We start from the raw sequence: 23,330 nt of genomic DNA, 5'->3' as shown, positions 1-23,330 counted from the left end.
AATCCCTTCTCAATAGGTGATACTAATTACAGGGACTGGAACTACTGAACTATACCTTTTCCAGTTCCAATCTAGCATTTCAAAACTTATATGAATAAAATTTGTTTTGAACTAAGACATGCAGGGGTTGATTCTCAGAATGTCCCAAAAGCCTTAGGGCAGTATTAAGCTTTAAATAGCTGAAATTGATCTTTAATTGGCTAAAACTGCCCTAAGGCTTTGACACCCTGTTTTATTTCATTTTATGAATGTGGAAATTCAAGCAGTAATAGTTTGTCGTTGGTTATGTTTTTAAGGGGGTTTTGGTGGAGGACTGTTTCTGGACATGATAAAACAGCAAATGCAGTCTTCCAAGTGTCTACAACTCAGAACTAGTTGAGCCATATTTCACATAGTATGCACTCAGTTCTCTCAAGTAATATGCTATAGTATATTTATTCAAATAAAACAGTGTATTTAATCTGTGTTTTTGCAGATATTCCATTGACAGAAGCAGTGACCCTGGAAGATTCTTCTATGTTGACATTACAACAGGTGCCCTAATGACTGCAAGACCCCTTGATCGGGAGGAGTTTTCTTGGCATAATATCACTGTCCTTGCTATGGAAATGAGTAAGTAACACAATAAACTGGTCTCCATAACATGACAAAATATAAGCATTGTAGAATGTGAAAGCTTCTAGAGCTTGTTATATTCTTTACAGGAAGAAATTATGGTTTATGCAAGTGAGTGAATGCATTCAGTTCAAATACTTACTATCTCCTATATACCTAGTTCTGTGCTAGAGATTAAAAAAAAAAAAAAAAAAAAACACTATGCAAAAGCAGTACCAAAAATAGCACCCTTAAATCAAGGAGCTAGACTTTTATCTGAGGAAAGGGACAATTCCTGAGAAATCTAAGAGGTTTTCAATCTTTAATAAGCTTGGGAATGCACAAATAGTATTGTCAGGGAGCCAAGAATTCCTGTCCCCTTCAAGGGTCCTTCTAGCTGGACTAAGAATCAAACTGACATGAGACAGATTAACAAAAGAAAATCAAATTTAACATGCATACATATGAGGAATGCACACAGACATAAAAATTACAAAGACAGACAAAATGAGGTATATATGTCATTGTGAACTATGAAGAAGGGAGTAGGAGTTTAGGATTCCAAAGGAAAGGAATGCATTTCATAGGACGATAAGAGCAGATATTTGGTAATCAGAGGTTTGCCCTACTGTACAGATAGGTCACTCAGATAAAATTTATCTGTTAATAACCTTTATTCTGGGGGAAAAAAAACTCAATTTAGATTTTTCTCTGTGGGTTAAGGGAGTGACAAAAGTTTCTCTTGAACCCTCAGGGCCTCAAGTGCCTTCAGCTCAGAATAATCCACATGCCAAAGTGGCACTTGGGGGTGGGGGGAGCTGTCCTGAACCCCTTCAGTATAAGATATTATTACCAGATGAAAGAAAACATTTACAACATATCACCCCTACCACACACATACATACACAGAAACATGGATACAAAATTTTGAGACATCTAACACTAAAAAGCAGATTTATGAACATAAAAATAGAATGAAAAACTACTAAAAACTAGATTAGCATATTTATTACAAACTTTACAAAAATTAGATTATTTACTACTACATTCAATTTTTTTTCATAACACTTAGTGATGGTAAAGTTTCAGGGAAATGCAGACCCTAATGTACTGGCAGAACTATGTACAATCATTCAGGGAGAGGGGGGCAATTAGGCAATTAAGCTTTTGTATTAAGATTCTCCAAAATATTCATAGTCTTTTTCCCAAGAGTTCTACTTCTAATAACTATCTTAAGGAAATAATCATAGATATCAACAAAGATCCATGTACCAAAATGTCTCCTGCAGTGTTATTTTAACATAGGGGAAAAAATGGGAATTACCTAAAAATCTAATAATAGGGGTCTAAGTAAACTGTGGTACAACCGTACAATAAAATGAGACTATCAAACAAATATTAATATACATGTTTTCAAGTATATTTCAATGACACAGGACAATATTGCCCTAAAAGTTTTAAATCCAACTTTTTAATTTTGCTTAATTGCAGTGTATGTGTGTGTGTCTCTCCATATTTTTGGACACATATAATATTACATATATTATATAATGGATATCTCTGGGGGTAGGATTAGAGATCATATGTACCCTGAAAATCTGGGGGATTTTCATTATTCCTTCCATAAACTAGTACCACGGTTATAATGGAAAAAAAAATTTAAATAGGTCAGTACTTTTGATAACCAGGCAACAGAAATATTTAAGTGGATAACACAGGAGAGCATAGATATTTTGGGGAAAGAAAAGAAAAAAAAATCAGAAGAATAAGACATTCTGAGATTTTATAAAATTATTTACTAAGAATAATCTGTTAATTTCTATTTTATCTTCTTGGGACGTGGCCAAAACAAAAAAGGACAGGAGGGGCACTCCTGGGGCTGTGAAATTGTCCTTGTGTGGCAATGCCAAGCAAAAGACAGACCAAAAGACACATTTCCCCATGAGTGACTATGAATAACTTCTCCTGCCCCAGCCAAAGATATAGATTTGGTGTGTGTTTGATCCTATAATAACCCCTTAGTCCCTAAGCAGAAATAAATGTGCAGTGTTATCTGTATTCCCAGGAATAACTTGAAACCTTCTGAAATATAATTCAAAGAACTGATTATTCCACAAGAATAAAGCCAAGCAATGCCACGCAGTAGGCATCCAGTCAGAAATGGGCTGTTTTCAAGCCCAGAATACGGAACTGACCTGTCTTTAATTTCAGAAACTGAAGCGTGAGCCAAGTGAGAGATTCAAACCTTTTTAAGCTGCATTGTATGATACCTGCCCCCCACCACCCGCCTCAGAGTCCTACTCTTCTCTTCATCCTCCTGACATCACACACTCCTTCAGACACACAAAGCAGTCCGCCCACGCATCTTGTGTTCTGACCGCACTCTTACTAGGCAGCACACGCATCCTATGTTTCTCTCGCCATTTCCAAGTTCTTTATCCATTCCTTTAAAAAACCAAACTGACAAGGTAAATACCTTTTCCAGCAAAGAGCTGCTTTCTTGTACTACTGAACCCTCACCTTTTGGTTTTCTCTGTGTTCTCTTTAGACAATCCTTCCCAGGTTGGAAGTGTTTCCGTCACAATCAAAGTCTTAGATGTGAATGACAATGCTCCAGAATTCCCCAGATTCTATGAAGCTTTTGTGTGTGAAAATGCCAAAGCAGGGCAGGTAAGGCAGTCTGTGAAATGTGCACGTTGGTTCACCTCCAACATACAGAAATGACTGCTACAGATAACCAAATTTGCCATCAAAGAAATTTAGACTACAGAAACTAACAGCTCACAAAAGGGTCCCTGACTTCCGTGCATCATGTTGTAACAGTTTGTTAGGACAAGCACGTTGAGTCCCCATTACATTTTATGATCTCAACAATGCTTTGATGGTAGCTTGATTCACAGGTTGACATGAAGTTATCTACCCATCTTGTAACTGAACTGTATATAGTACCACTGCAGTATTATGCGCTCTGGGTCCTAGGAGCGAAGGACCATGAAGATCAGAAAACTCTTTTTTAGCACTAATACCTGAAAATACTTGCAGTAGGGAAGCTTTATTTTTTCTATCTTCCCACCTCCCTTTCTTAACTTCTGACAACAGGTAACTTGTTCAGGGACTACCTGCCCTATTCTCAGAATGCTTTGTTAACCTAGAATACCTACTATCTCCTCCCTCAATTAAAACACCATTTTCATAATGTTGCTCATGTCAGGTCAATTTTGAGAAGAAAGTAATCTGAAGACACAAATTTCTACTAATTTGAAATAACCACAGTTCTATAATCTGCAAAGACGTATTTGTGTATTTTTTAAAGTATGCTTTTAAATGTAAATGAATAATTTGGCTGATCAAATTCCAAGTGGTATAACTGAGAAACATCCAGAACTCTGCTTGGAGTGGCCATGTATTCATGCATGCTTTGGGCTGCTGCCCACCCTGTACCCACCCTTCCATACCTCAGAGCATACACCATGTCCTGTTTCTGCTCCTGCTTTTGTAAGATGCTTTCTTCTCTGCCTGTGACCCAACAGATCCCCTAACAGTCCTAATTTCTTCCCCCAAAGTATATTCTGTGGTCCTGTGGATTCTGGTGGTAAGGCAAATGGGTCAGGATAGTTTTAATATGAAAGTTATGAGTCTGTGAAGTGCATATCTATAAGGCAATGATTCATGCTTTGGTAATGCAGGCAGATTTTGCTTTCACTTCTCTTACTCACCTGGAACATGGCATCTTGCTGCACAGGGACTAATTTATACAATCAAAACTTATATTAGCATCCTGTATTCACCAAAGATTAAGTCAACACATCTTCACCTTTCTAACTCAGTCAAAAGAAAAAGTGATTCACATCTGCCACAGGGCGAAAAAAATGTCCTATAATGATTCTCATCTAAATCCTCTCATCCATGGACTTTTGAAACTCAGTGCAATGGTCTATAGCACTCCTAAAATTTTTTTCAACAAGTCTGGAATAATTCTACTTCCACATCTATTGAATTTCTAGGAAGACCTGAAACATGCAGCTAATAAAAGTTACAATGCTGACTTTATGGTGTAAGAAATGATCTGTGTTATTATACGTAAAGAAAGAAGGTATAAAAATTACATGTACATGCTTGCAGTTACATAAAATTATGCCTACATGTGAACTAAGACATATAGGGGATAGGATGCAAAAACAGCAATAGTTATTGTGCTATGGTAGCTGAGTTTTGAGTGAGGGGGTTTGGACCTTTATTTTAATAATTTTTGTTTTATATTATAACAATTGCATATATATTACATAAAGTATAACAATATTTTATTTTATAAGATCTTATTATAATATATATAATGAAGCTAAAAATTATTAATCTACATTATAAAGAAGGTGATAAGCAGCACCTTAATTAAAGCTCCTCTCCCCCAGAAAATGAAGCACTTACTTTCTCAAAGGTGTTCAGAGTAGAAGTTGCATTCTGACAGGTGAAGAGCACTTTAACTACCAATCTTGGGTTTGGGTGTGTTTTTTTTTAAGAATTTATTTATTTATTATTTAGAAAGAGAGTGCAGCCAGCCCATGCGAGTGGGAGGAGGGGGTAAGGGTGAGAGAGAATTCTCAAGGTGACCCCCCACTGAGCACAGAGCCTAATGCAGTGCTCAATCTCATGACCCGAAGATCATGACCTGAGCCAAAACCAAGAATCAGACACTCAACCAACTGAGCCACCCAGTCACCCCTAAATACCTCTCTTGTTTTGGGAGCACACACACACATCTCCTATTTCTACATTTCTTTTTTTTTTTTCGTTTTTAACTTTATTATGTTAGTCACCATACAATACATCATTAGTTTTTGATGTAGTGATCCACGATCCATTGTTTTCGTGTAACACCCAGTGCTCCATGCAGTACGTGCCCTCCTTAATACCCATCAACGGGCTAACCAATCCCCCCTCCCCCCTCCCCTCTAGAACCCTGTTTGTTTCTCAGGTCCATAGTCTCTCATGGTTCATCTCTCCCTCCAATTCCCACCCCCCATTTTTCCCTTCCTTCTCCTAATGTCCTCCATGTTATTCCTTATGTTCCACAAATAAGTGAAACCATATGATAATTGACTTTCTCTGCTTGACTTATTTCGCTTAGCATAATCTCCTCCAGTCCCATCCATGCTGATGTAAAAGTTGGGTATTCATCTTTTCTGATGGCTGAGTAATATTCCATTGTATATATGGACCACATCTTCTTTATCCATTCATCTGTTGAAAGGCATCTCGGCTCTTTCCACAGTTTGGCTATTGCAGACATCGCTGCTATGAACATTGGGGTGCATATGGCCCTTCTTTTCACTACATCTGTGTCTTTGGGGTAAATACCCAGTAGTGCAATTGCTGGGTCATAGGGTAGCTCTATTTTTAAATTTTTGAGGAACCTCCACACTGTTTTCCAAAGTGGCTGTACCAACTTGCATTCCCACCAACAGTGTAAGAGGGTTCTCCTTTCTCCACAACCTCTCCAACATTTGTTGTTTCTTTCCCTGTCCATTTTGGCCATTCTAACTGGTGTAAGGTGGTATCTCAGTGTGGTTTTGATTTGGATTTCCCTGATGGCTAATGATGATGAACATTTTTTCATGTGTCTGTTAGCCATTTGTATGTCTTCTTCAGAGAAGTGTCTGTTCATCTCTTCTGCCCACTTTTTGACTTGATTATTTGTTTTTTGGGTGTTGAGTTTGAGAAGTTCTTTATAGATTTTGGATACCAGCCCTTTATCTGTAGTGTCATTTGCAAATATCTTCTCCCATTCTGTGGGTTGCCTCTTTGTTTTGTTGACTGTTTCCTTTGCTGTGCAGAAGATTTTTATCTTGATGAAGTCCCAAAAGTTCATTTTTGCTTTTGTTTCACTAGCTTTTGGAGATGTATCTTGAAAGAAGTTGCTGTGGCTGATGTCAAAGAGGTTACTGCCTATGTTCTCCTCTAGGATTTTGATGGATTCCTGTCTCATATTGAGGTCTTTCATCCACTTTGAGTTTATCTTTGTGAGTGGTGTTAGAGAATGGTCGAGTTTCATTCTTCTGCATGTGGCTGTCCAATTTTCCCAGCACCATTTATTGAAGAGACTGTCTTTTTGCCATTGCATGTTTTTTCCTGCTTTGTCAAAGATTATTTGACCATAGAGTTGAGGGTCCATATCTGGGTTCTCTATTCTGTTCCATTGGTCTGTATGTCTGTTTTTGTGCCAGTACCATGCTGTCTTGGTGATCACTGATTTGTAATATAGCTTGAAATCGGGCAACGTGATGCCCCCAGCTTTGTTTTTCTTTTTCAACATCTCCTTGGCGATTCGGGGTCTTTTCTGATTCCATACAAATTTTAGGATTGTTTGTTCCAGCACTTTGAAAAATGTCATTGGAATTTTGATCAGGATGGCATTGAAGGTACAGATTGCTCTGGGTAGCATAGTCATTTTAACAATGTTTATTCTTCCGATCCATGAGCATGGAATATTTTTCCATCTTTTTGTGTCTTCTTCAATTTCTTTCATGAGTGTTTTGTAGTTCCTAGAGTATAGATCCTTTACCTCTTTGGTTAGGTTTATTCCGAGGTATCTTATGGTTTTTGGTGCTATTGTAAATGGAATCGTTTTCTCTAATTTCTCTTTCTACAGTTGCGTTGTTAGTGTATAAGAAAACAACTGATTTCTGTGCATTGATTTTGTATCCTGCCACATTACTGAATTGCTGGATGAGTTCTAGTAATTTGGGGGTGGAGTCTTTTGGGTTTTCCACATAAAGTATCATGTCGTCTGCGAAAAGAGAGAGTTTGACTTCTTCTTTGCCAATTTGAATACCTTTTATTTCTTTTTGTTGTCTGATTGCTGTTGCTAGGACTTCTAGTACTATGTTGAACAACAGTGGTGAGAGTGGGCACCCTTGACGTGTTCCTGATCTTAAGGGAAAGGCTCTCAGCTCTTCCCCATTGAGGATGATATTCGCTGTGGGTTTTTCATAGATGGATTTTATGAGCTTGAGGAATGTTCCCTCTATCCCTATACTCTGGAGAGTTTTAATCAGGAAAGGATGTTGTATTTTGTCAAATGCTTTTTTTGCATCAATTGAGAGGACCATATGGTTCTTCTCCCTCCTCTTATTAATGTGTTCTATCACATTGATTGATTTGTGAATGTTGAACCACGCTTGCATCCCGGGGATAAATCCCACTTGGTCATGGTGGATGATCCTTTTAATGTATTGTTGGATCCTATTAGCTAGGATTTTGTTGAGGATTTTGGAATCCATATTCGTCAGGGATATCGGTCTGAAATTCTCCTTTTTGATGGGGTCTTTGCCTGGTTTGGGGATTAAGGTAATGCTGGCCTCATAGAATGAGTTTGGAAGTTTTCCTTCTGTTTCTATTTTTTGAAACAGCTTCAGGAGAATAGGTATTATTTCTTCTTTGAATGTTTGGTAGAATTCCCCAGGGAATCCATCAGGCCCTAGACTCTTGTTTTTTGGGAGGTTTTTGATCACTGCTTCAATCTTGTTACTGGTTATTGGCCTATTCAGGTTGTCAATTTCTTCCTGTTTCAGTCTTGGCAGCTTATAGGTTTCCAGGAGGGCCTCCATTTCATCCAGATTGCTCAGTTTATTGGCATATAGTTGTTGATAATAATTTCTAATAACTGTTTCTATTTCCTTGGTGTTAGTCGTGATCTCTCCTCTTTCATTCATAATTTTATTAATTTGGGTCCTCTCTCTCTTTTGGATAAGTCTGGCCAGTGGTTTACCAATCTTATTAATTCTTTCAAAGAACCAACTTCTAGTTTCGTTGGTCTGATCTACTGTGTTTCTGGTTTCTAATTCATTGATTTCTGCTCTAATTTTAATTATTTCTCTTCTAATGCGTGGCTTAGGCGTCGTTTGTTGCTTTTTCTCTAGTTCTTTAAGGTGTAGAGTTAGTTGGTGAATTCAGGATTTTTCTATTTTTTTGAGTGAGGCTTGGATGCCTATGTATTTCCCCCTTAGGACCGCCTTTGCAGTATCCCATAGGTTTTGGACTGATGTGTTTTCGTTCTCATTGATTTCCATCAATTGTTTAAGTTCTTCTTTGATTTCTTGGCTGACCCAAACATTCTTGAACAGAGTGGTCTTTAGCTTCCAAGTGTCTGAATTTCTGCCAAATTTTTTCTTGTGATTGAGTTCCAGTTTTAGAGCACTGTGGTCTGAGAATATGCAGGGAATAATCTCAATCTTTTGGTATCGGTTGAGACCTGATTTGTGACCCAGTATATGGTCTATTCTGGAGAAAGTTCCATGTGCGCTCGAGAAGAATGAGTATTCTGTTGTTTTAGAGTGGAATGTTCTGTAAATATCTATGAGGTCCATCTGGTCCAATGTATCATTCAAAGCTCTTGTTTCCTTGTTGATTTTCTGCTTAGATGATCTGTCCATTGCTGAGAGTGGAGTATTGAGGTCTCCTACAATTAACGTATTATCAATATGACTCTTTATTTTGGTTAACAGTTGGCTTATGTAGATGGCTGCTCCCATGTTGGGGGCATAGATATTTACAATTGTTAGATCTTCTTGTTGGATAGACCCTTTAAGAATGATATAGTGTCCTTCTATGTCTCTTATTACAGACTTTAGTTTAAAATCTAATTTGTCTGATATAAGAATTGCTACCCCAGCTTTCTTTTGAGGTCTGCTGGCATGGAAGATGGATCTCCACCCCTTCACTTTCAGTCTGGATGCATCTTTAGGTTCAAAATGAGTCTCTTGTAGACAGCATATGGATGGGTCCTGTCTTTTTATCCAATCTGCAACCCTGTGCTGTTTTATGGGAGCATTTAGGCCATTCACATTGAGAGTGATTATTGAAAGATATGAATTAATTGTCATCATGTTGCCTGTGAAGACGTTGTTTTTATAGATTGTCCCTGTAAATTTCTGTTGTAGATCACTCTTGGGGTCTTTCTCCGTTTATAGAACCCCCCCTTAATATTTCTTGCAGGGCCGGCTTAGTGGTCACATATTCTTCCAACTTCTGCCGATCGTGGAAGCTCTGCATCTCTCCATCCATTCTAAATGAAAGCCTTGCCGGATAAAGTATTCTTGGCTGCATGTTCTTCTCATTTAGTACCCTGAATATGTCTTGCCAGGCGTTTCTGGCTTGCCAGGTCTCTGTGGATAGGTCTGACGTTATTCTGATGTTCCTCCCTCTGTACGTAAGGAATCTCTTCCCCCTAACTGCCCTTAAGATGGTTTCCTTGGTTCTAAGATTTGCAAGTTTTACTATTACATGCCGGGGTGTTGGCCTGTTTTCCTTGATTTTAGGAGGGGTCCTCTCTGCCTCTAGGACTCGAATGTTTGTTTCATTCCCCAGATTAGGGAAGTTCTCAGCTACAATTTGCTCAAATACATCTTCTAGCCCTCTCTCTCTCTCCACTCCCTCCGGGATTCCAATTATTCTGACATTGGAACGCCTCATGGTGTCACTTATTTCTCTGATTCTATTTTCATGGATTCTGAGTTGTTTTTCCCTGGCCTCCTCTTTTCCCTTTTTATCTATTATACTGTCTTCCAGATCGCTTATTCTCTCTTCTGTCTCAGTTACCCTAGCTGTTAGATTATCTAGATTGGATTGGATCTCATTGATAGCATTTTTAAGTTCTGCCAATTCACCTTTTATTTCTGCCCTTAGAGACTCTATGTTGCCATTAATTGATTTCTCCATTCTAGCCATTGTCTTCACAATTGCTAGCCTGAATTCGATCTCTGACATCTTGGTTATGTCTGCATCCATTTGTAAATCTGTAGCATAAGTCATAATCTCTGAGTCTTTTCTATTTTGGGGGCTCCTCCTCCTAGTCATTCTGTTGATGGGTGGTTGAGGGAATGTATAGAGTCCAAATTATTGACCAGAACCCAAGCAAGATGCACCTGTTTTCTTGGGACCTTAGGGTTGCTGGCCTCTTGTTTTCCCAGCCTGTCTTCTGCAGGAGGGGCCTGCCGCGCTGTTACTCAGGCAACCCTGTTTGGGCGGAGTTGCCCTGCGCCCCTGTGGTGGGGGATGGGCTCAGCCGGAATCAGTCTTTGGGGCTTTTGTTCTCTGGCGGCTTTCCCTGGCGGCTTTCCGCGCCTCTTCCGCGAGTCAGAGCAGAAGAGACCGTTTCCAACCCTCTGCCTCAGAGCGGAGAGACCGCAGTCTGTTCTTCAGTGAGCTCTCCAGGCCACACCGTCTCCGCTTCTGTCCGTGCTGCTATAAACTGCAGCGGCCTGGGTTGTGCGCCCCTCCGCAGCGCTCCCAGTCCTGCCTCCAGGTCGGGGCACGTCTCTGCCCTCTGTGCTTCTAAAACCGCCAGCCGCTCCCAGTTCGCATGCGCGCGACTCCGCCGCTTGGGGTTTCCACCCCGGGGACTGCAGTTCACCGGCGGGACCCCGGCGCACCGGGTTTCCGTCTCGGAGGCTGCAGTTCGCGTGCGCGCGACCGTCGCTCCGGTTTCTGTCCAGGGGGGCTGCGGTTCGCGTGTGCGCGACCCCGCCGGTCTGGTTTTCCACCCCAGGGGCTGCCCTAAAGTCCTTTCCCGACGCTACCGGTCTGGTCTGCAAGTCTGTGCCCCGTCCGCAGCGCGCGAGGCTGTCACTCACCGGCGGTGTAGGATCCCCACGGCCAGGCACCCTCCCGCCGCCGTTTACCCTCCGATATCTGCCCGCGGAATCACGGCTCTCCGCGTCGTACCTCAAAACCAACTGCCTGTGATACTGTGTTTGTAGAGATCCAGATCTTCTTACATCTCAGGCTGGTTTCGTGGGTGCTCAGAGTGGTCTGGTAGTTATCCAGCTCAATTCCGGGGACCAGTTGAAATAGGGTCCCCTACTCCTCCGCCATCTTTCCGCCTCCCATTTCTACATTTCTAAATACATCTTTTTTTTTTTTTTTTTTTTTTAGATTTTATTCATTCATTTGAGAGAAACAGAACATGAGCAGACGGGGGCAGGGGAAAGGAAGCAGAAGGGGAGGGGAAGGGACACGCAGACTCTGCACTGAGAGCAGAGCCCAACACAAGGCTTGATCCCAAGACCCCAAGATTGAGTCTGATGCTTAACCAACTGAGCTACCCAGGCGCCTCTCTAAATACACCTGTTAATGGCTTATCAGGCAGTCCTTTGAAGCACAGTTTATTTGTGACTTAAAGTTCAGGTCATGCGCCCCAAGTCTGTCACATTTATCATCTTTAGCCCAAGATACTAAAAATCCTACCCCTTGATTTTGGCTCTGGGATATGTTTTAAAGATTTTCAAAAGCACACAGCTCAGTAGACATGTCTGGTTTATAACGCAGCAGGCCTCCTTGTGTTAGATGTGTCAGATACTGTCGTCAGCTGTGTCTGCCAAGTCGGGATATGTGCTTTCCTCCTAGCAAGCAGCCACAAAGGAGGCCCATAAAGAAATCAGATGACATACCTGGCGATGGCTGAAAGCAGAATGAAACCAGCTGAGCAGAATATTGCATGGAAAGTGGGACTGAGAATGGTATCTGACCTGCCAGGAGAGTGCAGGGCAGGAGAGCAGGCCATTGTGTTCCCAACTGCTGCAACCAAATTTGCCATCAAAAAAATTCAGACCCCAGAAACTAACCCAGCAAGGCAGTGTCTTTGCTCACTCATTCTTTAAAAGTCCTGTAACCAACCAGTCCTATGCCTCAAGCCCCCATCTCACCAATACGTATGTGATTTCACAGGTCAGATATTCTGAAATGACTTCCCCAACTATGATTGCCTCATTATACATAATCACTTATTTATAACATTCATCAAGAAATGTGTTTTGTCAGGGCGCCTGGGTGGCTCAGTCAGTTAAGCGTCTGCCTTCGGCTCAGGTCATGATCCCAGGGTCCTGGGATTAAGCCCCGCATCGGGCTCCCTGCTGAGTGGGGAGCCTGCTTCTCCCTCTCCCTCTGCCTGCCGCTCCCCTTGCTTATGCTCTCACTCTGGCTCTCTGTTAAATAAATAAAATCTTTTTAAAAAATTTTTAAAAAAAGAAATATGTTTTGTCTTTATGTGTGTGGCACTATGGGCAAGATGGAAAGTGCAGGACTTGTCTCAGCAGGGATGGGGTGGTAGGGTGGCCCTCATGTGTGAGCAGTGCCAACACTAGGCTAGGCTGTGGGACAAGTTCATCTTCAGTGTTCTACCAACCCCTCTCCTTTATGCAACTCCATTCTCCCAGCTTTTAGATTCAACAGAAGCCAGCTGCCAGCTGGGTTCACCAGGAGGCACACCCGGAGGTGGAGGTTCTGGTATAAGATGTTTATTAAGGAATGCCCTTGGGACCCAATGCCTGTAGAAGAGAAGGACTTTCGCAGGACTAGGTAAAATGAGAAGTCCAGCTATGATGCAGACCCACTAACGAGCCTTGGATGATGTCAGAGAGCTCTAGAACTAGGGTTTTCCCAAGTTAAGATGCGATGGCCAGGCCTTTATACAATTACATCACAGTCACTGGATGTGGGTTGCCCTGAAAGGATGTGGTAAATGTGGGTAGGTAACTCTCAGCAAATGAGGCAATACTCAAAGAGATGAGTGAAGGTTGGGGCATCAAGTCCTTCCTTCACAGAACAGGGATCTGAGCAACACAGTGTCCACCAGAAGGCCCCTAGCTGGGAGCCTCCCTCTCTGTTATTTAACCTTGGGTATACTGAGCGGTAGCATTACCTCCCTTAATTTACAGATGAAGCAATAAAGACTAAGCAAGCCCACCTAGGCCCTCCAGCTGACCCTTGATGTTCTGGCAGGAATGTCAAGTCTACAGGGCCAGGCCCAAGAGGGGTAGGAGGTGTCCGTGCTATTGGTTGGTAGAGGAGGAAACACATAGGAAGGTGACCACCCACTCATCACTTTTTCTATATCCCTCCCAGCTGGCCTACTAATTTTTCAAATTGTGTATTTTGCACTGCTTTCTTTAGCAGCTTTTTTTTTTTTTTTTTGAGAGAGAGAGAGAGAGAGAACACACACACGTGCAGAAGTGGGGCAGAGGGGGAGAGAGAGAGAGAGAGAGAATCTTAAGCAGGCTCCATGCTCAGCATGGAGCCCGACATGGGGCTCCTATCTCACGACCCTGAGATCATGACCTGAGCTGAAATCAAGACTCAGGACACTTAACTTTGAAAAGCACTGTGGAAAAGGCAAAGTTTGGGCCAAAGAGCTTAAGAGAAAGCCATCCCTTCTTTTGTTTTCCTAAACCCCAAGCTCTGCTTCTGACTCTAGTCTGTTTCATATATCCCACCACAGGTCTTGAGCTCTGCACCTTTCCTAGCTCCCCTTCCAGGCAACAAAAAGCAACAGCCTGTGACCCAACCCCTCCCATCTGTGTTCCATTAACCTGACACAGTAGATGTTGATGTGTCTATCTCTCTTTTAGGTATTGGTCATTTTTAAATAGAGGCTTCTCAAAGATAGCAAACTGACCCTGAAAATATTAACCCAAATGATGAGGTTAAGTGGCTGAGGTGAGAGAAGGAAAAAGTGCGAGACAAGCAGGACCTTGTGGCATCCCACAGTTCTTTTAGCCAATCTTCTATTTAGGTTGCTTAAAAATGACTGGTGTTGGTGTGGGAATTTGTTATGTTATGGCTTAACCCCTGAGGTATTCAGGTAACATTCACCATGTGCCTGTCAATGTATTCAGGCCCAGCAATAAAGACCAAAATTCAATCCTGAGTTGTGTGATGGCACGGTACTTTCCAGTAAGTTTCAGGATGTCCTTCTCATTAGGGAAAACAATCCATTATTGGATTTCAGGGTTTAGGATCTCACCAGGCCCTGAGGATTTTTCTTTCAACTCCGATTCACATGATTTCATGTCACTCCCACAGCTGATCCAGACAGTGAGTGCAGTGGACCAAGATGACCCACACAGTGGTCAGCACTTCTACTACAGCTTGGCTCCGGACGCTGCTAACAACCCCAACTTCACCGTTAGGGACAACCAAGGTAATCAGGTGGAGAGGCGACTACCAGTGCTTTTCTATAGCTTGGGCAGATACTTTTGGTTACTACACCATGCAAACAGTGTCAAAGGTCACCTGCTCTGCAGTAGCAGTGAAGACATTAATGCTAATTTGTAATGTCTTTAAAAGTTTTGTTTCAACAGATCAAAGACAAAGAATGTCCTCTGCTGATTCTGAAACTTTCAGTTAATCAGTTCACAAACGTTTTGGGGTTGGCTCTGTGGGAGACGGCATGCCAGGCACACAGGCAAAAGCCTTCCTTCACTCCACAGATAACAGCCATGCCTGTATGCTCTGTAACTATCGGAAGAATCTGAGAAAAATGACAGAAATTGAACTAGATAAAGAGAAAAACCTGAGGGAACATTTCTGAGCAAGCATCAAAGGGGATAACAGTGAAAAGCTAGCAGAACAAAAGGGAGAGAAAGGCTATGATGACAAAGGACAAACACAGGATCACAAAGTGTAGCTTTGGCACTGAAACAACTTTATCACTTTAGAATGATTTTAAAAAGACAGAGCCAGGTGGGGTTCCCTATTCCAGAAAGCACTCCCCACTACCACTTCGCTGGAACGGAATTCTAGACTGCTCTTTTCCAATAAGCATTCTGATTGGCTAAGAAATGTATAGACCTAGCATACTCTTCACTGGGCAGAGATGGGAAAAGGAGGGACTTCTGTTCTCGCATCAAATAATTTTCAAAGAAAGATCAGAAAAAAATCATTTAAATCTGCTAAGTGAACCCCCCTCTGTTGCTACCTCTGCTACTTGCTGTCTGACCTTGGGGAGAGAGGTCATCACTTCTCTGGGCTCTACTAGCCTCATTCTTATTCCAATTCTAAAATACTAATTGTCACTGTGTAACAATCTAAACAAAGGGTAACAAAAAGTCATGATTAGGCCTGCCTGGTCTTAGTCTCAAACATCGATTATTTGAGACTTAAAGTATTAATTTCACCCCACATGATATCCTGCCATTAACCCTTGAGACTATTAAACCTGTTTTCTTTTCAATGGAAAACATTCCTCCAAGTCTTTCCTTTAACCTTCTACATGTTATCATAAAATCACTCTGATAATTCTAGAAGGGAGGGTAATATAAATCATAACAACAGAAGTACTACAATTAAACAACCCGATCTTTTTATTGGGCCAAATTTTGAACTATTCATTTATCTGCTTCACAGGGCAATCCTTCCTACAAAAAGTGGTTTCAGCCCCCCTCAGGACTGGTTTTACAGTGGAAACCAAGGGTGCGGGGGGTCGGGGGGATAATACATTATACTGTTTCTTCAAATTTTTAGTCAAGTGTCACTCTATTCCTTCACTCTGATATTTGTCAGAATCAACACAGAAACAATATGCAGCAAAATGCTGCAAATTTATTAAAGATGACCTTGGACACCAATTCATGGAGCCAATGCTTTAAAAAGATGGGCCACTGGAACATGATACTATAAAAAGAAATGACTCATTTCTGGGAAGGTTTTCCAAAACGAAAGTCAGCACATCTTCAATAGAAGAATGAACCCTTAATCTCATGACAATTTATCCCATGAGTATTTTCTATGGAGGCTCATTAAAAAATTGACCAACATCTGATTTGGTGGATCTACTATCAGGACCCCAACTCCCATGCCCAAAACATGATATCCTTTTATGAACACAACAAGGCACTATCTCAAGCAGAGTGTTTCTTACTTTTTTTTTTTTAATCCCCGAAGCATTATTAAAAGGATTGTGTGTATATAAGCATTTTGCAGTTTCAAACACATTTTCCCATACTTTGCTTTATTTGATATTTATAATAACCCTCTAGGGTTTTGAGGAAGTTACTAATCCCTCTGATTCTCACTGTCTCGCCTGATAGATAAGGAAAGAAAGCAAATGGCCCACAATCAGAAAGTGAGTAAGCATTAACGCTGGGACTAGAAGACGGAGCCTGTTTTAGCCACACACACACACAAAAAAAAAAGAAAGAAAGAAGTTTTGTCTCACCTTGGAAACAAATGTTGTTTCCAAATGGGTTACTAAAGCCCTACTCATCATATTCAACAAAAACTCTGCAAGTGGCTACTCTGCAAGTGGCCAGAACCCTTCTAAGAAGAAATCAGCAAGGCAATGCTCTGATCTTTTTTCTTTTTCTTTAACCTTAAATAATTCTGAGATCAAAAAACATGATGTAATACTTTTATGCAATTCAGCTCTGGTCAAGCTTTCTAAAAGTCTTACAACCTGGCCTCAATTAAACTGAAAAATAAAAAATAACACAGATTTGTGTTTGAGAAAAACTTGGTTTCTGGAAAAACAGAATTAACACTGTGGAACAGAATTAATAGTACTTAGCTACTAAATCTGGAAAAACAGGTGGGTCGTACAGTAGGTAGAAATATTAATATAATCCTCAGGTCGGCAACCTGTTGCTATCTTCCTCCACAGAGAAGCAAATACAAGAAGAAAGGGGCCCGTACCAAAGCAAGAAAGGATTTCCACTGGCTGGATAATTTTCAAGAGTTAATATCACTACACTAAATAAGCAGTTTACACAGCAAAATGGAAGAAATGTATACTTGGGAGTCAGAGACACCAGAATTCAAATCTCAGCTCTGCTACTAAGTTAGTAACTTTGAACAAATTATATCATTTCTCTAGGGCTTAACTTACCCCCTGTAAAAGGGTCAGATTATCACTCTCTCATCAAATGTGAAAATTAAATGAGCTGCTGTGCACATAAGCACTCAGTAAACAATCACTGCTAATTGTGAAAAGGCAGGGCAAGGAGAAAGTGGAAAAGCAAATGAAGGGATAACGTATTCATCAGAACAGGCTAGCCGATGCTGCGGGACAAATGACTCCAAAATTCCAGTGGCTTAACACAACTAAAATAAGTTTCTTTGCTCACATAAAACCAACCGCAGGTCTGAGCAACAAGGACAGCTGGTGTCCATGTAGCTCAGTGTCCCAGGCTGCCTGGCTCTCCATCTTAAACGTTCTTGTACAGTATCACACCAAGGCAAGAGAACACAGAGAAACACATACCAGCTGTTACATGCTTCTGCCTGGAAGTGACACAAATCGCTTTTGCTCATTTTTCATTATGAAAGCAAATCATACAGACACGCCAAAATTCAAGAGGGTAGAAAAGTATAATCCTTTATTATGTCCAAGAAGGGAAGGAGAACCAGAAATACTGATAATTAATAATGTTTACTTTGGTTAGGCTCTCAGAAGTTTTTGTGAAGTTCTAGACTCTTCCTTGTGAAATGTAAACCACATCCAGAGGAACTTCCATGTTGATGTTAGCTCTGAGAGTCACTGCTTGCATGTCCTATCACATCTCTCAACCTTTTCCTCTACTGAAAATGATCTGAACTTTGCAAAAAATATGACTTATAATTCAAACCCACTGGAAGAAACCTGAAAACACAAATTAAAAAAATAAAAGATCCCAGAACATTACGTTAGGCAAATATAAATATAAATACACACACACACACACACACACACACACACCACCTTTGTGGAAACACATCAAATAATTTTGCTACTCCCTTTAAAGCTGGAGGGAAAAGAAAAAAAAAACTAGTATTGCTGATCAGGAATGAATTTCTCCAAGTTCTTACTGTGTCACCTCAGACCACAAGTAGGGGGAAATAACAGGGTGTATCACATGATTAGGGGATTTCAAATAAGCTTCTGCTAAATGAGCAGGTCCTTCAGAAAGCACAGGAGTTGGTAACTGCGTTTGAGAGGAATAAAAGAAAACAGCAAAAGCCGTGAATTCCAGCCAAAGTGGCAAAAATAAGCAATCTGCCACAGCCAAGTGGGCTCCTCAGCATTCTTTTCCTGGAGGCACAAAGCAGCCCCAGGGCCTTGGAAAGCTGAGGAGCGGGGAACAAACAGGGACCACAAGTGGCCAGTGATTGCTCATTCCTATCAAGCTTTCACAGGAACATTTCAGTTAGATCTGAAGTCTAACAGTTCGCCCTGGGCACTTTATGTCACAAAGGGTAAAACAGACTCTCAAAAAGGGTTTCTCTCCTAGGCCTCAGGGTTTTGCCTAGAAGCGAGCAAAAATCAAAAATCCATGGTTTCTGAATTCAAATGCTGATCCAGACAAAGCGGAGGCGGCTGTAGCTGACCGCCTCCAGGGAACGTTTGACGCTCCCTCTCCGTCCTTCCCACCTCCCATCCCTGCCCTCTCGCTCTCCTCAGTCCAAGAAATTAATTCACTTGTGGGTTCTTCCATCTTCTTCTTCCCTCCCACTTTTCCTCTCCCTTTTTTCAACCCTGGAATCCCTGTCTTCTTCAGATAACACTGCCCGGATTCTCACCAGGAGGTCTGGCTTCCGGCAGCAGGAGCAGAGTGTCTTTTTCCTGCCCATCCTGATAGCAGACAGCGGGCAGCCGGTGCTGAGCAGCACGGGCACGCTGACCATCCAGGTGTGCAGCTGTGACGACTTCGGCCACGTCCTGTCCTGCAGCCCCGAGGCCTACATGCTCCCCGTCAGTTTGAGCCGGGGCGCTCTCATCGCCATCCTGGCCTGCATCTTTGTCCTCTTAGGTGAGCAGGTGCCTCCGTTCTCTTCTGTGGGGTCCCACAAGTGCTTATTTAGCTACCGTTCTAACACGGCTGCCCAGAACCGGTTTTCTACACCATGCTTATTGAAAAGGTGGCAGAGTAAGGTGGGGAAAGAATAAAGAAACTGAAGATAGTCCCTTCCTTCAAGGAACTCATGGCCTCTTTGGCCAGACCAAAGCAAATATATTTATCAAGCATCTATTATGGGCCGGGGTACCATTCGAGGTGCTGGGATTAATAAGACAGACACATCCCAGCCTTCACGAAGCTTACTTCAAGCAAAGCAAGTTCATTTTGACACCACAGAATCAACATGACAATTTGGGGCAGGATATGATAAACACCTCTTCTAACCCCTTCATTTCAGATAAGTAGTAGCTAAATCACAAAGAGAGAGTGACAGGCCCAAAGCCAAGTGTCAGAGGCAGAGCCAGAAGTGAAATGCAGGCAGACCCTACACTGTGCATCCCTATATCTGAGTGGTAAGGCTCTTCTCCTAAATGTTCATCCCCCAAATTCTGGAGGTGGTAGGTGTTACAGAGACGAGAAGAAGGACAGGGTATCCCGAAGGGACAGGAGACAAGGGTAGGTGCCATTTTAAACAAGGTGGTCAGGGAAGGCCTCCCTGATAAGGAGACCTTTGAGCAGAGACCTGAAAGAAGTGACAGAGTGAACCCCGTGGCTATCTGGGGGAATAAGCTATGCGGGGGCATTAGCACCCCTCCGAGGCCCTGTGGCCATCTAACAAGGAGCAGTGACTACACAGGGCTGGTGTGCTACTGCTGGTGACATAAAAAGATGTGCTGACAGGCTGGTGGGAGAGCATTAGTGAGGGAAAGGATCCTTTAGTCCTCTGCTCAAATCATACAGCAAGGCAGCCACCCACCTCCCTTGTACATAAGGCTATTCGAGCAATCGTTTTTGAACTCAACACTCAAAAACAAACAATGGAACACCTAAACTAACTCTGGAAACCACCAAAAATATCTGTACACATATCCCAACTCTTCTGATTGAATTCATTCATTGCACACATATTTTGCTTAGAAAAAAGCAGACTTAGATAGTAATATCATTCAATATGAAAGAAATCCTAGCATTCTATGAAGGAAAAGAATACAGCCCTGGGGATTTAAATTAGAATAGACATGCAGATATCCACAGAACCCCCTGATCCCAGGTTTACCTATGCACCAGGAGACTGAGTCAGACCAAAGAAAGAAAGGTCCTAACTGTAAAATGTCAGCACTTGATTGAATTTCTAGGTAGGTCTGTAAAATATGCCTTTCAAAAAATATTTACAAATACCACATGTGGTTTGATTTTGTTGTTTTAGTTCAATGCTATATGAAGAGAGAAGTAATATAAATAAGTAACTTTTCTAAATCCTCAGATCCCTGGATCAGAGAATTGTTAGCTTTCTGGTCCCTGTCTACATTAACAGGTAACACCCTCCTGCAATTCCCTGAATGTCCATAAGATGGCGTCGGGAGTCCTTGAGTGCAAAACAGGATAAACTACAAGCAGCCTCTAAAGAAACCAGCTCCTTGGAGAAATTTCCAGCCTGGCTGTTCCTACTTCTATCTTTGGAAAATGTCTACATTATAAGTTCACCCTTGCCCACAAAGAGAAAAAAAAGCCATCATTACAGAAAGATTGATTTAAAAAGACTGGCACAGAGAGGCTCTCAAGCTAGAAATGGTGTGCAAGGGGCAATTTATATTGTGCCTCCCAAACCCATTATGTCTTATCTTTTGAATTGCACAGAATAAATAGACAATTTTCAGGAACTAAACCGAGCAGAGCTTTATATGCAACTTTATATAAAATCCTCATAGTTTTAGGCTCTCTTATTTCTAAGAATGCACATCCTAAATAAAATATAATTCATAAAACTGCATAAGATTGAATTATAGCTGATTCGCCAACAAAATACTACATTTTCTGGACAATTAAATAAACATACTAATTTTGACTTTATAGGGTTTTTTTTTTTTCATGTCTCTAGTATATATCTAGTTCCTAGAAAATCTCATAGGCCCTATGAACTGTGCCCGTAATACCTAAAGAACAAACACCCCTAAAACGGATTCTCTTCTGTCAGGGAAGACTTTCAGTTGAACAGGACCATGTTTCCCAGAATCTGATTTTCGGGGCATTACCCAATACTTGTTATTTAAATCAGATTATCTAAAAAATAAGATATATGTAAGATATTTGTAAGATAAATGTAAGATGGACCAGTTCTATAAACTGCCTAATTCTCTATCATCAGAATTCTTTCCAGCAGATATCCAAAGACTTTTCTAATTTTGCTTCATAGCATTTTCTTAAATACCACCCCTACCATTCTAATATCATCTGTGTGAAGGTTTTTCAGTCCCCTAGGAAGAATTACCCAGCCCTGCCTCTGTATTCTCTTTGCAACACTTATAACCCTAGGACAGCCCTTATCACTGCCTGACTTGTATTAATCATCAGTGTCTATAATCTCCTTAGATTACAAGTTTATAAGACCAAAAATCATGTCATATTCAATATTGTTTCTCTCTTGTTTTGCATAGTGCCTAAAAATATTTGAGTTTAGTAACTGTTTATTGAACCCCACAAACACAGCATGTTCACTTAAAATCCCATTTGTCCAGCCTGCATCCATCCAGATCACACCCCAGCCTCCCACACCCAGTTTAAGCCCCCACTTCCTTAGAGCCCTATTAGTCCACTTCTCTGAAATCCCACAATCAGGCAGTTCATGGGTCGTATTTTGGCACACAGAGAAAATATACGAGAGTATATAACTGCTTCCTGTGTGTGCCTTTTGTCACCCAAGCTATTTGGGAAAATACTAGGTATTAACATCATTAACTGCAATTTACAAAAAGCACATTCTACATTCAAATTTTTTAAATCATTACTGTGAATTTTTTAAGTCAGTTCATAATTTTACTAGGCGTAAGACTGAACTCCATTTTTCTCCCTTTGGTAAACTGCAGTTTCATTTTGTAGTGTTGTCAAGTTGTTACAGTTCACTAGGTGTAACAAAGCACATCAGGAAAAAAAAAATCAAGAGCAGTTCTACAGCTAAAACCTCAACACACTTCCTGGAAAACATTTTCAGTCACAGAGATAAACGGTTCAACGGGATTATCTCTATCTCTCCTTTAAACCCCAGTGAACACATCTTGGGAAAAAAATACATTTGTTGGGATAAAATTTTATCCAAACCTGCAAGGGCACATCTAACAGTGTGGTGCTTCTTTGATAACATGATGAATTACACAAAATGTCCCTGCTCATTCCCTCCCTTCCATGAACATCACTGGATCCAGAGAGTCACAACCACCTCTCTAACAGAAGGCTTTCTGAGGAATCGGAGTTTATTGGAAAACAGCGATCACTTATACTTATTTTTTGAAAGAGGTATAGAAAGACTAAAACTCTGATTCATACTTAGCCTATAGGTCTCTATGCGTATGTATTAATATGTGGTTGTATTTACAGAGTAGAATCCTACTAAGATACTAATGTAAAAAAAGTAGGATTCCACCTACGTAACAAGATTTCCACATTATCAGAAATGTATACTCGTCCTTATATGGTCAGAAGACATTGTCTGATCCTCAGCATAGACTCCATGGCAGGCCGCAGTGCTCTGTGCTTAGTTAAATGGGATTTGATTTTGGGGGGTCTGGGTGGGTGTACACATACACCCACGCAATTTTAAAGCAGCAAGCTGATGCAAAGAGACTTTATATGCAGCTTCTTCTAACTGAACCACCTGGAAAAAATACAGGGCTTCATTTGCCTACAAACTCTCAATCTGACCGCGCAGAATGAGTAAGAACGAGGTGGGCCCTGTGGTTTAAAATATCCAAATGCTGGGGCGCCTGGGTGGCTCAGTTGTTAAGCATCTGCCTTCAGCTCAGGTCATGGTCCCAGGGTCCTGGAATCAAGCCCCACATCGGGCTCCCTGCTGGGCGGGAAGCCTGCTTCTCCCTCTCCCATTCTCCTGCTTGTGTTCCCTCTCTCGCTGTGTCTCTCTCTGTCAAATAAATAAGATCTAAAAAATATATATATATATATACCCAAATGCTGTCTCTGAGCTCAGCACTCAGAGACCTCTTCCCATACCTGTGGTTAGTCATCGCTACTTCAGGTAGGGCA

The 23,330-nt window shown here is 41.3% G+C and overlaps 1 protein-coding gene across 2 annotated transcripts in view; it reads left to right on the top strand.

Moving 5' to 3' along the window:
- The window catches only part of CDH20 (cadherin 20), a 204,025-nt gene that overhangs the window by 179,064 nt on the left and 1,631 nt on the right, over positions 1–23,330 (top strand). For both annotated transcript variants that reach the window (XM_032422751.1, XM_032422752.1), the window contains 4 exons: positions 476–612; positions 3,143–3,264; positions 14,449–14,566; positions 18,897–19,148. In XM_032422751.1, coding sequence (XP_032278642.1) covers positions 476–612; positions 3,143–3,264; positions 14,449–14,566; positions 18,897–19,148 — 629 coding nt within the window. The remainder of the gene's footprint in view (positions 1–475; positions 613–3,142; positions 3,265–14,448; positions 14,567–18,896; positions 19,149–23,330) is intronic.

The sequence above is a fragment of the Phoca vitulina genome, unplaced genomic scaffold, assembly GCF_004348235.1.
Source record: "Phoca vitulina isolate PV1807 unplaced genomic scaffold, GSC_HSeal_1.0 scaffold27, whole genome shotgun sequence".
NCBI classification, from domain to species: Eukaryota; Metazoa; Chordata; class Mammalia; order Carnivora; family Phocidae; genus Phoca; species Phoca vitulina.
This window is presented reverse-complemented; position numbering and strand designations above follow the sequence as displayed.